The sequence below is a fragment of the Apostichopus japonicus genome, chromosome 15 (assembly GCF_037975245.1).
Source record: "Apostichopus japonicus isolate 1M-3 chromosome 15, ASM3797524v1, whole genome shotgun sequence".
NCBI classification, from domain to species: Eukaryota; Metazoa; Echinodermata; class Holothuroidea; order Aspidochirotida; family Stichopodidae; genus Apostichopus; species Apostichopus japonicus.
The window spans coordinates 7871220-7886422 of record NC_092575.1 but is presented as its reverse complement, the minus strand read 5'-3'; the positions used below and the strand labels follow the sequence as shown (position 1 = coordinate 7886422).

The 15203-nt window shown below is 35.6% G+C and overlaps 1 protein-coding gene across 4 annotated transcripts in view; it reads left to right on the top strand.

Annotated features, from left to right (window-relative positions):
• Positions 1-15203, top strand: part of LOC139980704 (RNA-binding protein Musashi homolog 2-like) — a 180012-nt gene extending 164809 nt beyond the window's left edge. For all 4 annotated transcript variants that reach the window (XM_071992556.1, XM_071992555.1, XM_071992558.1 and 1 more), the window contains 3 exons: positions 5035-5237; positions 8667-8751; positions 9381-15203. In XM_071992556.1, the coding sequence (XP_071848657.1) occupies positions 5035-5237; positions 8667-8714 (251 nt within the window). In that variant the 3' untranslated portion in view covers positions 8715-8751; positions 9381-15203. The remainder of the gene's footprint in view (positions 1-5034; positions 5238-8666; positions 8752-9380) is intronic.

The following is a 15203-nucleotide window of genomic DNA, read 5'->3' as shown; positions in this document are numbered from 1 at the left end:
AATTGCGTGTCAGCCTATATTCAGGGGAAAAACGTCGGTTTTGAACGAGCTTATGCAATATAAAATCAATTTTCAACTGCAAGTCTTTTTCTGTTTGGTCATGGTTAATACAAATGTCCTTGACTTGAGAGAGGGAAAATACATTTTTTCTTGCTACCATTTTTGTTGGTGATAGGCTGAGATAATTCGTTAGAAACCGTATCAATGAAACGTAACACTGTGTATATGTGTAGGATTGCAATGAAATGTAACACTGTATATACGTAGGATTGCAAATGTTAGTTACACTGCTTATACACATAGGATTGCAATTGTTAGTAACACTGTGTAACATGTAGGATTGCAATGAAACGTAAAACTGTGTATATACGTAGGATTGCAATTGTTAGTAACACTGTTTATACACGTTGGATTGCAATTGTTAGTAACACTGTGTAACATGTAGGATTGCAATGAAACGTAAAACTGTGTATATACGTAGGATTGTTATTGTTAGTAACACTGTTTATACACATTGGATTGCAATTGTCAGTAACACTGTGTAACATGTAGGATTGCAATTGTTAGTAACACTGTGTATACACTTAGGATTGCAATTGTTAGTAACACTGTGTAACAAGTTGGATTGTAGATGTTAGTAACACTGTTTATACACGTAGGATTGCAATTGTTAGTAACACTGTTTATACATGTAGATTGTTATTGTTAGAAACACTGTGTAACACGTAAGATTGCAATGAAGTGTAACACATATACATTGGATTGAAATTGTTAGTAACACTGTGTAACACGTAGGATTGTAAGTGTTAGTAACACTATGTAACATGTTGAATTGTAATTGTTAGTAACACGTAGGATTGTTATTGTTAGTAACACTGTAACCCGTTGGATTGTAATTGTTAGTAACACTGTGGAACATGTAGGATTGTAATTGTTAGTAACACTGTGTATACACGTAGGATTGTAATTGTTAGTAACACTGTGTAACACGTAGGATTGTAATTGTTAGTAACACTAGGATTATCATTGTTAGGGGCTTATCGAGGGAGTGGAAGTTTGGTCATCTCAGTGTCAGTCATTGGGTCAGTGCAAGGTCACTCTGGATAGGTATCATGGAAGCAGACAATAGAGTTGCATTATAAAACATACCAAAAAATGTAGTTTTGTTCATGTAACTTAAAATTTTCAGCCTTTTGATCAAGGTATAAATTGCTTCATGTGAAGAGAGAAATTACTGAAACGTAGGAGTCCCTTAGGATGTAATGAAATACCTCTGCAGAGTTAGTGTAGTGAAATGTACATATGCCTGCAGTTGAATCCTACTGTCATGCCTGTTTCAGTTACCATGGCAACTACTGGTAGTATTTTATAACTAAAAGCCAGTTATTTTAGCTGCTATCCGTTAGGCAGTTATGCTCAGCACATATGTGTACGTAATGGTTCGTTAACTTCCCTCAAGTATTTCTTGCACACCAACGCAGATGCTAGACGAGGATAAAAATAATAATACGTAGCCTTTCTCTGTACTATTAGATTCCGCCACAGTCTGTTTCCCATTCACTCTTTAACATTTAGCTCTCGCCATAAACAATGTTGTCACCGTTAAGTTCATACATGTGTTTGATCTCGTAGTACATTAGTCGTACAGTAGTATAAGTAGCAGTGAGAGAAGCCTAACCTTGACAGACCTTCTTTCTGTCTTTAATGAGGTTGGTCAGCCACACCCTAAGTGTACTCAATTAAGCATAAATTACTCACATAGAAGCTACCACCTGCCAAGGTAGCCCTTAGTTTATTGGTGGCCATAATAGTAATGTTTCTAAACTGCCAACAAATGTTGACATAAAATTCTATTTAAGTGAATAATTGGTCTCTACCTGCTGCCATGTTTATATGCTGCATGAGTCTGGACATAAGATGATTAATACACACCGCCCTCAGTCTGCAGTGTTTGGGAGACCAGGCAGTAATGGTGAACAGATATAATCACAATTAGCCAAGTGGTATTATTTGGCCAAGGAGAACTTTCTGTTCATTTAAGTTGGTTCGAGTTCTAATCAAACCCTATTGGTCATCAAGTGCCTCTTTTATATTATATGATAACAAGTTAAATTGTTATGTATCAGTAGCCGTTCCACCTCAATGCCGAGTGCAGTTACTCATGTTTTTGTCTAACTCGTAGACCATATAATCCACACTGACGAAGACTCAGATGCTGTGTAAAAGCAAGGTCAGAAATCTTGCTGCAGCAGTAGTGCTTGAAGGTTGGTGTATTTACTCCCAGATGAAATCCTTGATCTTTGAAAACCAATCCGTTACTTCATAACAGAAGCAATGAAGGAAGTGTATTCTTGCATCTCGTGTTTGAATTTAATTTGTAATATTTCGCTTGCTTTTAAAATTTGGACTAGCATGTTTTTTTTACTCAGATATAACGATTGGTGCGATTTCTGCTTCTTTGTACGTAACGATTTGTAAGAGTGATAACCACTAGGATCAGAGGAAAAGATGTTTATAATGGAGTCATAAACTTTGTAAACACAAAATTTAGACCATTCAGTGGTTATTAACCTTGGATATTATTTCTTTGCTATAGTGCAATCATGGGCAAATTTAAACGATTTATTGGTTAAAAAATGGCTGTCTGCTTTTGTTTTCTTAATTTATGTCAATAGTTCCACCTTACTACTATTTTTTATTCTATAGTTTAGGATTGAAAATTTTACTTAATTTTTCATTATTCAAGCAAAGGATATAAATGGTTTGAAATCAGTTGAGAAACCCTTACTTGATACCCTTACAATTTAAATATTGATTTTTTTTTATATGACAACACACTTTGTTATACCTGGAAAGTAACATTTAAGAAATACCTTGCAACTTTCTGCTAGCTTCTGCACCGCTAGTTTAATATTTTGTAGCATTTTAGATCATGGTTGCGTTGTTAGTCTACTAACCATTTAACATCTACATGTCTGTGTAAAACTCAGAAAGAAAAACTTAAACCCAAATCCTCTTGGCAAAATGATATCACACATTTAATTCCATGAAGGTTAAACTTTAGGAAAGCTCTCTTTTCCAAATATGCTCAGTCAGGCCCACATTGTTGCCAAACAGATCACAGGTTTCTTCCCTCAACAGCCCCCCTCCCCACCCCAAGGGACCAACCGACCCTGCCGGATTGGATTCGTGTCACCCGGATGTTTGTTTGGCCTTGAGATACAGGCAGGGGATAGTATATTCTAGCCTGACAGGTGATTGGTTGAGTTTGTAACCATGGAGATGGGGCAGTCTCCCCACCCCCCAACCCCCCAAAAAAATCGTGTTTAGATGTAAGATGTGGAATTGATTCATCAGTTTATATATTTCATGCTCTAGCAAAAAGATTCATGTTAACCTAGCTTTTATTAAATAAATCACTGTGTTAGGTAACATCAACTTTACAAATTTGCCAAGCTTTAAGTGAAACAAAGGAAGCAGTCAGTGTAAACAAAATGAATTTCTGAGAGACCTTGGATTCTTAATATGCTTCCTGATGAAAAAGCCCTGAATGACTACATTGCAATGAGAATGCCACTTACATTTATGAAGCAATGGAATTTTGCAAATGCTAGCTATTAAATATAATCTTAGTAATTTTGCTTTATTGAAGATTGGGTGTTCACCCGGATGTATGATGTCTTGAAGCTCTTTGATACAAGCTTTTGACTGTTTCCTTCTTTACTGATAAAATAAGTATGCAAAATTGCTACTTTTTACAGTTGTCAAAATTTTCAGTCTGTACGGTTAAACCGGCTTGGTATGTATCAATTTATTCTTCGAGTAGCGCCGAGACTTCCGTCGCGCTGGTTTGTGGCAGTAGGTCGTTCATAGGCGACAACGTTAGACTCGCGAGGTTTTCTGACTGGTTTACCTGTATTCATTTCACTCATAATTACATTACGGCACATATCACATTGATCCTGTCGTAAACGTCAGATACCAGGCGATTCCGTGATCAATATACTAATGTGGTCTCTCCCGGCAACCAAGGACTTTCCAGGATATTCATCCCTCGAGTTAACCAGCAGAGTAATGTTAAATTTCTTAGCTGTTTAGATCCCATCTCTTCAGATATTTATCGTAAATTGGTAGCATCCCTAGGCGTTTAACCATTTCAGTGGCTCGTCACCATGGCAACGGGGTTGGCAACATTCTTAATTGGAATGCCAGGGACGATTGTCGATGTTTTACTAATGATTTTTAAGCAATACCGCTACAGCAGCAATCTATTGATGAGGTTCATGGTAGTACCATAGAGATGATGATGCTCACAATTAACTTAAAAGTTCAACAAGACTGCGAAAAAGTTTGATGTTTAGGGAAAAAGTCTCTTTGGCTTTTTCAGAAATCCATGCTTTGGAATTCAAAAATTGTTTTGATGCTGATGATTGGTAGATGGCTGTGTTGAATATTCAGGCTGTGTTGAATATTCAGGCTTTGTTGAATATTCACAGTATTAATTGGTAGTGTCATACTGCTCAGTGTTATGCATTACTCTTGCGATAGAAGATTTATATTACTGTTGTATTGGTGAACCAGTGCTGTGGTTATAACAGATTAGTTCAGTAGCTAGGGTTTTAAATTTTTAAACGTGTAAAGCAGAAACATCAAGAAAACATCATGTAATTATGACACACAAACACTTGAAGGACTATGGTTACTTAAGGGCCACTACAGTGATGAGAAGAAACTATTTATTTATTAGATCTGCTACATAAAAGTAGTGAACACCTGCTCTACCTGCATATTGTCTGTGACAAAGAGGGGTCATCACAAGGCTACAAATACCATGTATACAAAATATTCCAAAATCTTTCAATGAAGTTTCTCAAGTATTGTGGATATTTAGCATGTCTGGCAGACTAATGTAAAAAGTCTCTTGTAGAATGCAGGAGAGAAGTTGTATATTGTCAGTTACTGATATTATTATAGTTGCACCGAGTTTGTCCAAAATTCTGTTATGAACGGTTCGACATGTTTGTATCGTTACAGTTGCGGTCAACGGCTTCGCACAGGGCTTTGCTGCATCACCATCCCAAGTCAACAGTAGAGGCTACGGAACGGGGAGCAGTCCAGGACCGCTGGACATCTATGGAAGCACTACCACTCAGGGAGACCAAAACAGCCTAACCGGAACGGGGGGTTACATTCAAGCCACAAGTCCACAGCCTTCAAGTTATGGCATCGGAGCACAGGTGAACAATTTATGCTTTTTATTTCACAGATATCTGGTGTAATGCGTCGCCACATAGCTCTCAAAAGAACCCTATGGACTAGGACTAGTTGGCAACTTAGTCAGTGTTGCATTATAATAGGTAGCTGATTAGGCTAAGAAAGAAATGCACAAAGTACATTTACTGTGTATGTTGTGTGTTCTGTGTGTGGTGTGCTGAAGGGAATGCTCTAATCAAACACTTTGGCCGACCCGCCCCCCCCCCACCTTCCTTCCCCCATGGATGATGATGTCTCAGTTGAAGGTCCTGTGGTTCTGTTCTGGTACTTCTGTTCCAGTAGTTCCATTCTGGTACCTGATTGTGATTAATTTATGAATGGTTTGTACTCCAGCTAACCTACCTACACAGCAAGCATTAGTTGTTACTCAACTACCATCTGATCTCAGGCTTTCAAGTGTTCCATTTTTTCGATTCTCATTAACATTTTATCGACAAAAATGGATTTTTCAAGGAGTTCTTCCGTTTTCTATGTGCCTGTTACTTGGAAGACCTCATAATCTTCCTTACCATGACTGGAGGAATTAATAAAATCGGCCAAGCAAACACCCGACTTGTTTGGCAAATAAATATGAAATAGAAAATAGAGAAAATAAAATGAGATTTGATATGGAACTTGAAAAGTTTTTAAGGGAATATTCATCCTGAGAGAAAGGATAACTGTTTGTCATTAATGATCCTTAGCAGTGAATGGATTTCCTGTCAAATCTGATCCTTTAATGATCCTTAGCAGTGAATGGATTTCCTGTCAAATCTGATCCTTCAATGATCCTTAGCAGTGAATGAATTTCCTGTCAAATCTGATCCTTTAATGATCCTTAGCAGTGAATGGATTCCCTGTCAAATCTGTTCCTTTAATGATCCTTAGCAGTGAATGGATTTCCTGTCAAATCTGATCCTTTAATGATCCTTAGCAGTGAATGGATCTCCTGTCAAATCTGATCCTTTAATGATCCTTAGCAGTGAATGGATCTGTCAAATCTGATCCTTGAATGATCCTTAGCATTGAATGGATTTCCTGTCAAATCTGATCCTTGAATGATCCTTAGCGGTGAAATGATCTGTCAAATCTGATCCTTGAATGATCCTTAGCAGTGAATGGATTTCCTGTCAAATCTGATCCTTGAATGATCCTTAGCAGTGAATGGATTTCCTGTCAAATCTGATCCTTAGCAATGAATAGATCTCCTGTCAAATCTGATCCTTTAATGATCCTTAGCAGTGAATGAATTTCCAGTTAAATCTGATCCTTTAATGATCCTTAGCAGTAAATGGATTTCCTGTCAAATCTGATCCTTTTGTCTGATGTCACTCCATATTTCTCCCTGTGAGGTACCCCATTACCTGTTTGTAATTTGAATTTGGTGACATTTGGTCCGCTTGTTTAGGAGGTCAGTTTTCATAATTCAGCTTAACAAGGATACATTTTGCATATTCAGTGACTGCATTTTATATATTTTCTTCTTTTTCCTTTTCAATAAACCCTGCCCATTGCACTTAATAACTGCAGAAGGTAATTAATATTTGTCCATATTTGGGCTGTTGTGCATGATCAGTTAACCATCCTAAATCACATATTATAAGGGTATGTAGCCGTCTAGACCTTAGACAAGAGATATCCCATGCTTCCATCACAACTAACCCCTTATTAATCCAGCCCCCCTTACTACCCCCCCCCCCCCAGTCTAGTAGTTTGTCACATATTGTTGTAGCTTTAGCACCTACTTTTTTTATTTTAAATAATAGTCCTTTACACCCTTCTGTGTGTGTGTGCTGCTGTGTTAGTCAAAAGTGGTATTGATGTGCTGTCCACACTCAACTTCCACAGCCTACACTCTTTTCAAAATCATAAATTCACAAAAAATGCTGTTAGCTATAAGCTGTAGAAAGTCGTAAGCAAACACAAGTTTCCTTTCCGATCGGTCCTCTGTTGCTGTAAGAAATGACCTTTGAACTATAACTCATGTTTGGGGGGTGTGGCTTCTCAACAATCAAAGAAGGTGAGTTAGAGACGAGCCACAGTTTTGGGAATGGGTTATAAGGTGGTTAAAGAGGACCCCTCTCTCCCCTTCAAGAGTCAAGGTTTAAAAGTGCCTATGGTGTCTCCTGCAGTTAATAATGGTTTAAACTTATTTTATATTGGGACGTTTTATTTTTGAAGGGGAAATTGGAATCATGTTTGATGTTTTCTTGTTTCTCTTGAATTTTGATTTTCTTGTTACAAAGAGTAGAGAATACCACAGTTATGCTTGGTACTTTTATCATGTTGCTAGTTCCATTTAACAAACACCCACTAAATATGGCACTGCACTTTCTTCTTCTTCTACTATTTTCTATTTACTTATTTTTTATTTTTTGAAACTCAAAATGTTTTGCATATTTCATTTCATTTTTTGTTGATACACACTGACAAAGATTTATGATTGCTTTGCAAAGATGGAATATAGAAGTTGTTGTAAGATGATTCTAGGGTGACCAGTTTCATACATTTGCAATCAGTTTAATCATTATGGGATGGTTGCTAGAAATTCCAATCAATGTAAGAATACTGCCTCACTGTCTTTCAAATGACCTGGCTGGTACATTTTAGGGTTTTGGTTACTTGCCATAGGCAGGGCTAGTAACCTATGCAGTCAAGTTGGTATGTTTGTGTGTGTGTATGTGCATGTGATGCCCTAGCTTGTAAACATGGTATCTCAAGCTAGGTATCAATGACTTGAACCAATGCATCATATACAAAGCAAGCATTAGTTTCACTTAATTATAAAGAGACTCCTTAAGACCAAACCTGGCAACTTCCCCTTTCATTAAAATAAGTTTCCAGCCAATCGGCCAGCATTGAGAGTGTTAAGTACCTAAAAGTAGAGAAGTTTAGCTTGCAAACCCTGCTTAAAGTTATGCTTGTAAATTTCTGTCTGTGTACTATAGAAAGGGTGTGGTAGTTTGTACTATACAAAGAGTGTGGTAGTTTGTACTATAGAAAGAGTGTGGTATAGTTTGTACTATAGAAAGGGTGTGGTATAGTTTGTACTATAGAAAGGGTGTGGTATAGTTTGTACTATAGAAAGGGTGTGGTATAGTTTGTACTATAGAAAGGGTGTGGTATAGTTTGTACTATAGAAAGGGTGTGGTATAGTTTGTACTATACCAAGGGTATAATATGCCGTGTACCAAGGATGTGGTATCCAGGCCTCAGGCATTCAGTTTACAACAACTGAATCAGGCATATCAGCATACTGGCCGAACTCAAATATGAATATTCACCTGTTTTGCCAATAATCTGAGGAAAGAGTTTTAATCACAAATTAGATGACATTTTGTTTCTTCTCTGCTGTTGATCATAGATCTACGGAGTACCATTGTATAAATTCATTTCAATTCTTTTGTTCACAGGCGCCATTGACAATTACTCATACTTTTCACAATGGATTTTATCATTGAGAGCCTAACACATTCAGACAACTTCAAGAAACGCAAGGTAAACTTCATTTTCCTACGTAATATAAAGCAATTTAGTGGGTTCTATGTGACAATATATACCCGGTAGTATTAAGCACATAAGGGGAAGATACAGGGATTAATCCAAAATTGCATCACAAACTCCTTTGTAAAATGGACAATTACTATACAAGTACAAAGATATATAGCAGTTCTTTTTACACAGTAACCATAGTATTTTATGAGTGACAAACCGATAGAAGGATGTCAATGTTATTAGAAGGGTGTATGTCAATGTTATTAGAAGGGTGCATGTCAATGTATTTAGAAGGATTTATGTCAATACTATTAGAAGGGTGTATGTCAATGTTACTAGAAGGGTGTATGCAAATGTTCTTAGAAGGGTGTATGTCAATGTTATTAGAACTTTGAATGTCAATGTTATTAGAACTTTGAATGTCAATGTAATTAGAAGGGTGTATGTCAATGTAATTAGTATGAAAGAAAGAATTCTTCTTTTCAACCTTCAACCAGATACTTGTTCATATTACAAGTGGAGAGGAAATTGGAATTTCCACTTTAATGCTTTTTTTGATTTTTTTACTGAGAAAGATATGTCATTCACACTTATTCATCCTGGAGTTTGAATTATTTTGTTATCCTTTACAGGCAGGGTACGGTCTGCAAGGGACTTTATCGGTGAATACGAAAGCAGCAAACAAAGGAAACAGTGACAGCGCCCTCTCTCCCTCTCTCTCTCTTCCGAACCCTTACTGTGTTCAGTGCTTCGTTTCATCTGGAGTCTATTAAGTGCTGTATATTGAAAAGTCATTATTTAATTTGACCAAAACCTTTTTGTATGATGTAATGCCTTACTTTTTTTCTCTCTCTTTTTTTTTTTTCCTCAAAAAATTATGGTTCTTTTTGTTCTATTGCATCCTGGTTGCTGGATAGCAAGTGCGCAGCCTCAATTTACCCTCTTGTTGCAAGAGGTGTGAAGGGAGCAAAAAATATCTCTTTTCATTATTATCATTATTAAAAGTTACTATTATTATCATTAATATTATTTTACTTTTGTCTAAAGGCTAAACCATGCATACCTTGTGAACAATTTTTATTATTTTAATAAGTGTTGGCGGCTTGTATTTTTGGTCATCGGCTTGCAATTTTGTTCCTTTTTTTTCCCTCTTTCTTTTAGTATTCCATTTCATTGTTTTTTTTTTTTATTTCCGGTTCTTTTTTTGCTTAATTCTGGACAGGCAATTATTAACCAGGGTTAAGTACTTATCTCAAGTGATGTTTTAAATTTCTTTCTTTCTCTCTCTATTTTTTTTTTTTTTTTTTTTTTTGCTGCCTTCTGAAACCTTTTTTTTTTTTTGAGTGATCTCCCAGACAATTGACCAGTAAAAGTACTTGAAACACAAACCTCCAGTTTGGATCCATTATTTTAAAGAAAACAATAGCCTGCTTTTGATCAATTTTTTTAAATGCAGGTGAAGCTAAAAGTTTGACCACTGTTTTTTTTCGTAGGGACAGAAAGGTTGAACTGAAATTAATTGGACAAAGCAGTTTAAGCCTTGTGGCACTTACGGCACAATAAGATTTTATTAACTTTTATTACCCAGAATGCAATGTACTGATAGATTATATTTTAACATCAGGTCCTCGACTAATTCTTAAATTGCTGCCTGCCTGTCATCAAGTTTATGATCACCCGGTTTGGCTGCACTGTCCTTTGTGCGGGGAAAGTTGTCAAACTCATTTCATACAATAAAAGATATTTATATCTCAGGGCTTGTAAGAGATTCTTAATGTTCTTATCATATTTTTTTTTTTTTTTTTTTTGGTGATTTTTTTCCACTATTTCTGTGCATAAAGTGATAAAAGTCTTCATTTACCTGTGAATGTTGCTATGAAGTAATATTAACTAAGAACATTTGTTGTGGTTCAAACTATTAAAAAAAAAATGCAAATTGAAAAAAAAAGAATGGGCCTTGGCAAAAAAAAAATAAATATGAACCAACTTCATGAATATTAAATGTATGATATGAATATTCAAATATGTGCCAATCAAAAGAAAAAAGGACAGCTCTGTTAATTATGTTCCTTTCTGGAGCCAGCAGCGTTCTGCATCAGGCTGTTATTCTTAACTCCTTGTGGTGTCTTTTTTTGTATATTTATAAAGCTCTGGACAAAATTAATGTAACAAGGTGTTTAATCAGAACCTTATCATCATCATCATCGTATCAATTTTTTGAATGTGGTGTTTTTTATCCCCTTCTTGTGTATTATGATTTTTATTTTTTACTCTTTCAATTACAGTGTCTTGTAAAAAAATTTAATGCATTATGTTAATTTTTCTCTCATTTTGATTTTACTTTTAACTCTCTTGTTTTCAAAGTTTTTCTTTTTCAAAATGACAATTTGAAGACAAGTGATTTGGTGTTTGCCTAACATGGTACTTGTATTAAGCCTAGTCTCTGTGTGTATACTTTGGAAGTTAATATCTAAGGATGGACTCTTTTTGTTTTTACTTTTCAGTTATCCCAAGTATTTTTGTTTTGTTTTTGGGGGTGGTTGTGAGTACAGTAATCCCTATGTGTTAATAGCCTTTCGGAGAACCGTACTTACTAAAGCTTTTCAACTTGGCAAGGAACTAACTACTTGGGTAAAATATTCCACATTGTATCATCAACTTTGAAATAATGTCATTCAAAAGAGAAGTTCCATTACAGAAAATGTGAATATGTAGCATAATGTTCCTCACGATGCTCTCCTGACTGCTGGGACGTAAAAGACATAAAATAAAGTTTGAATTAGGCCATTCAAACACATAAATAAGAAATACATGTCGATGTTAGAATTTTTGGCTGTACATATTTCAGGAACAGATTTTATGATGTCAGAAAGGATCTAATTTGCATATTCATCTCTAACAAAGAAAAAAGAGAGATACTTGTAAACTCAACAAAAAGATTGTATTTATTTGAGATGCTATTCTTTCGACTTAAATTACAGTCAATGAATTGAATTTAGTGAAGAAGAAGAAGAAGATGAAAACAAAAAAACACAATTACCACTGATGTGCCTTAATCTTGAATAGTTGTGTTGCCAGAGAAAATGTTGAGAAATTTGAGGAAGGAATGATTTTAGTAGAAGGACATTCTGGCTGAGCAGCATGGCTTTAAGTAAAGACAGGGATAAGGCTCATTTTGTAAGTTGTAGAATAAGGTCTTCTATATTACTGGTTGCATTTGAAGGCAAAAAGAATGCTTTAAGGTCTTCAGATTTCCTTTGTATTACACCATACTGCAACCTTGACCTGCTCTAGAAACTGTGTATTGGCAGATGAAAGGAATACTTCTTACTAAAAATGACAATCTGTGCATACCACATGATAAGCAAGAATGAACTGAAAATTTTCCAAAACGGGTTTAGAAGGGTTCAGTGTATAAGGGAGTTTCATTATTATTATGATCATTTTTTTTTTTTTTTGGAAATCAAAAAAATCAAAAAGTTTTGAAGTCATTTCTGAGTAAGGATACTTGCACCAGAGAATATGAGGCTAAACGGCAAACTTCTGACTGAATTTTGTTCTCTAGTTGTCAAAATAATGTAAATGATCATATCATCTGTGTCGATATGCATGTGGTGGATATGTGTGAGCTTGTCGAAATTACCACATCGGTGTGTATTATAACCTACACTCAAATGCTTACTGTTCAGTGATGTCTAGTGAATAAAATCCAGACCTTTTCAGTTATGATTGAATGCTGTTACTCTGTTAAAAGATCATTGACGTAAGGTTGCACGCTGTTTCATCCCACTGCTGACACCATACGTACAGTCCACAAAGGTTTCATATGTGCTGCCAACATTATCATACCATGGGGTAAAAAGGCATCCTCTTATTATCAAGCATGTTTTTCCATTAACACACCATCGTTTTATGCTAGATTTGATTTTCTTAAAAACTCTCTACCAATGGGTCATACTCTTTAATTAGTTGGAAGCTACCTGCCATGTTTGGTCTGGAAGTTAAAGAAAATGAATGGAATTTTAAAGAATAATGAATGTATGTTTCAAATCTCTTTTATTTTTTCTGACAACACAGCTTCTAGAATGTAACACCTCAGTGATTTTAAAAACGTTTTACCTTATTCGGCAGGATTATAGATGTTTCGATATACAAAAATTTAATACCGGAGTAGCTGTTTATTTGTAAAGCTATGTTGTCGCTTCTAGAATTTATTTTGTATTTGGAATCGGTTGCTTGTGGAGGCAGCATTAATGATGTCAACATTTTGTAAACAGTATCAGTAATATGTGAATGGTGTTGTCTAGCTTGAATTGATAGGGGGAGGAGGCCTAAGGTCCAATCAATTAAGAGATCAATCATTCAAGTTTTGTGTTTCCATAGTACTTGTTGCTTGAACATTCTGTGAATGTTAAGTGTTTCCTTCATCCACTTGAAGATGCTAACCTTTGACCTAGGCAGAGCAATATTTTTATATTTAGTAGGGGCAGTTATCTCTTCCCCTCCAGCATATCTGGAAATTGGATAATATTTCAAAAATTGAGAGGTCGATCATATTGAAAATATATAATTGTGGGGTGAGGTCAGTAGTTACCTTATAACTGAAGACAACTCAATTGTGAGAGGCAACTTCGATATGATCTTGCTTTGAAGGAGCAATCATTTCTGGAAGATGGTGTCGTCTGCTTCATTTTAAGCAGTGTCTCTGGGTCAGATTCATATAGGGGGCCGGGGGGGGGGAGGAAGTGTGGAATATTTCCAGAATGATTCCAAAATCATGTTCATGTCTGTGATTAAGAATGAAGAAATTTGTAATGGATTTGGTCAGTTAGGCCAGTTTGAAATTGAGAACTGACTGTTTTGAAACTTTAGATTCAAGTGACACAGATGAATCCCTGAAATGTTCCTATGTAAAATCATGTTCACTCATAAAAACCATTGTAATACTATGAAATAAATCATTTGTTTTACCTATTTCTCACATAATACATTTTATTTTTACAAGATGACTAAGGAAAAAAAGAAAAACAGCAACAACAATCATGGTCTCCAAATCTGTATTTTGGTTCAAATTGTTGCTGTGATGTATTTTTATTGTCTTGAATAAAGTTTGTAATTTCATCCTAAAATAAAGCATGTAAGGGCGTGGGGGGGGGGGGGGGGGCAGCCAGCTCTTGTCAGTCGGCTGTCAGAGGCAAACACTTACTAGCATTAAGACAAAGAGGTATGTTACTATTGGTCTAGTCCTAGTTTCACCTTCCATACCAGTTAACACTGTATATTCAATGTTCCTTAACATCAAAGCTCATTCTTCAGTTTTTCATGTAATATATAAATAATAAAAAAAAAAATTCTAAATTCTATCTAAGAAACTTCCATTTTAATATTTGTACAAAGGTCAAAGAAAATTACTTTGGGTAAAAAGAAACAGACAAAACATATTAACGTAGTTAGAACATTAACAAGCTTTTTTAGATTAAAGACATGCTCTTACACAAAGCTGATATGCCTGTATGCTGGGTAGTACTTAGTACTAGTAGACATTTATATCTTAGTGCAAGGAGCCCTTTCTAAAGCAGTGTGCCAAAGTTTTCAAACAGTAACATGGAGAATGTTCTTTCCTTTTTATCCCAAATGCTAACTCTTAACAGTTTCCGCCAGTTTCTAAGGGCTGCTACCCGCAATGCCTAAATGGCCATGTGTTGTACAAGCTGTAGTGTAACAGTGCTATATGGAATATTCTGCTGCCGCCTCACTGTGTTAATCAAAGGTGGTAATAGTTTGTTATGGTATAACCACTAGCCAAAGCTTTGCTGTGGAACAGTGAACAACTTAAGGTCATGTAGATAACTTTTTTTTTTAAATGGAATAGTTTAAATTTGCACTTATTTCCAGTAGTTTTAAACCGTCTATGTTAACACCAAACACTTTTAACCAAGACAAAGACCAAAATTTGGTTGGGTGTGGCAAATTCCTGGCAAAAATATAACAAATGACAAAAACACAAAAAAACACAGAAAATTTGCTGTTGAGGTGATAGATGCAAGGCGGTGGGGGTAGTTTCATGAAGAACTCTGGAAAATGCCGTTGCTGGGTTTAAGGGGATAGGCCATGGATTGATTTTGAAGGTTAATTTTTAATTTTTATTCCCATTGATGGTAGTATGTGCACTTTTAGTAATTGTAGAAACGATATGTGTAGTCAAGTTTGTGGCACGATTTATAGTCTTAAACTATCATGATGCATTAGTTGATTATTGCATAATAATGTTTTTTTTGGGGGGGGAAAGATGCAAGTTTTTTGGTGACAATGATTCTTAATAAAAGTCTGTGAGTGTATCAGTATAAACAACTTCCCCCTCTATTTTAATTTTGTGAAAGAAAAATTACAACAAAAAAAATCAATTTGGAACCAAAATCAAGTCTGCCAAAGATTAAAAAAAAATTGAAAAGAAA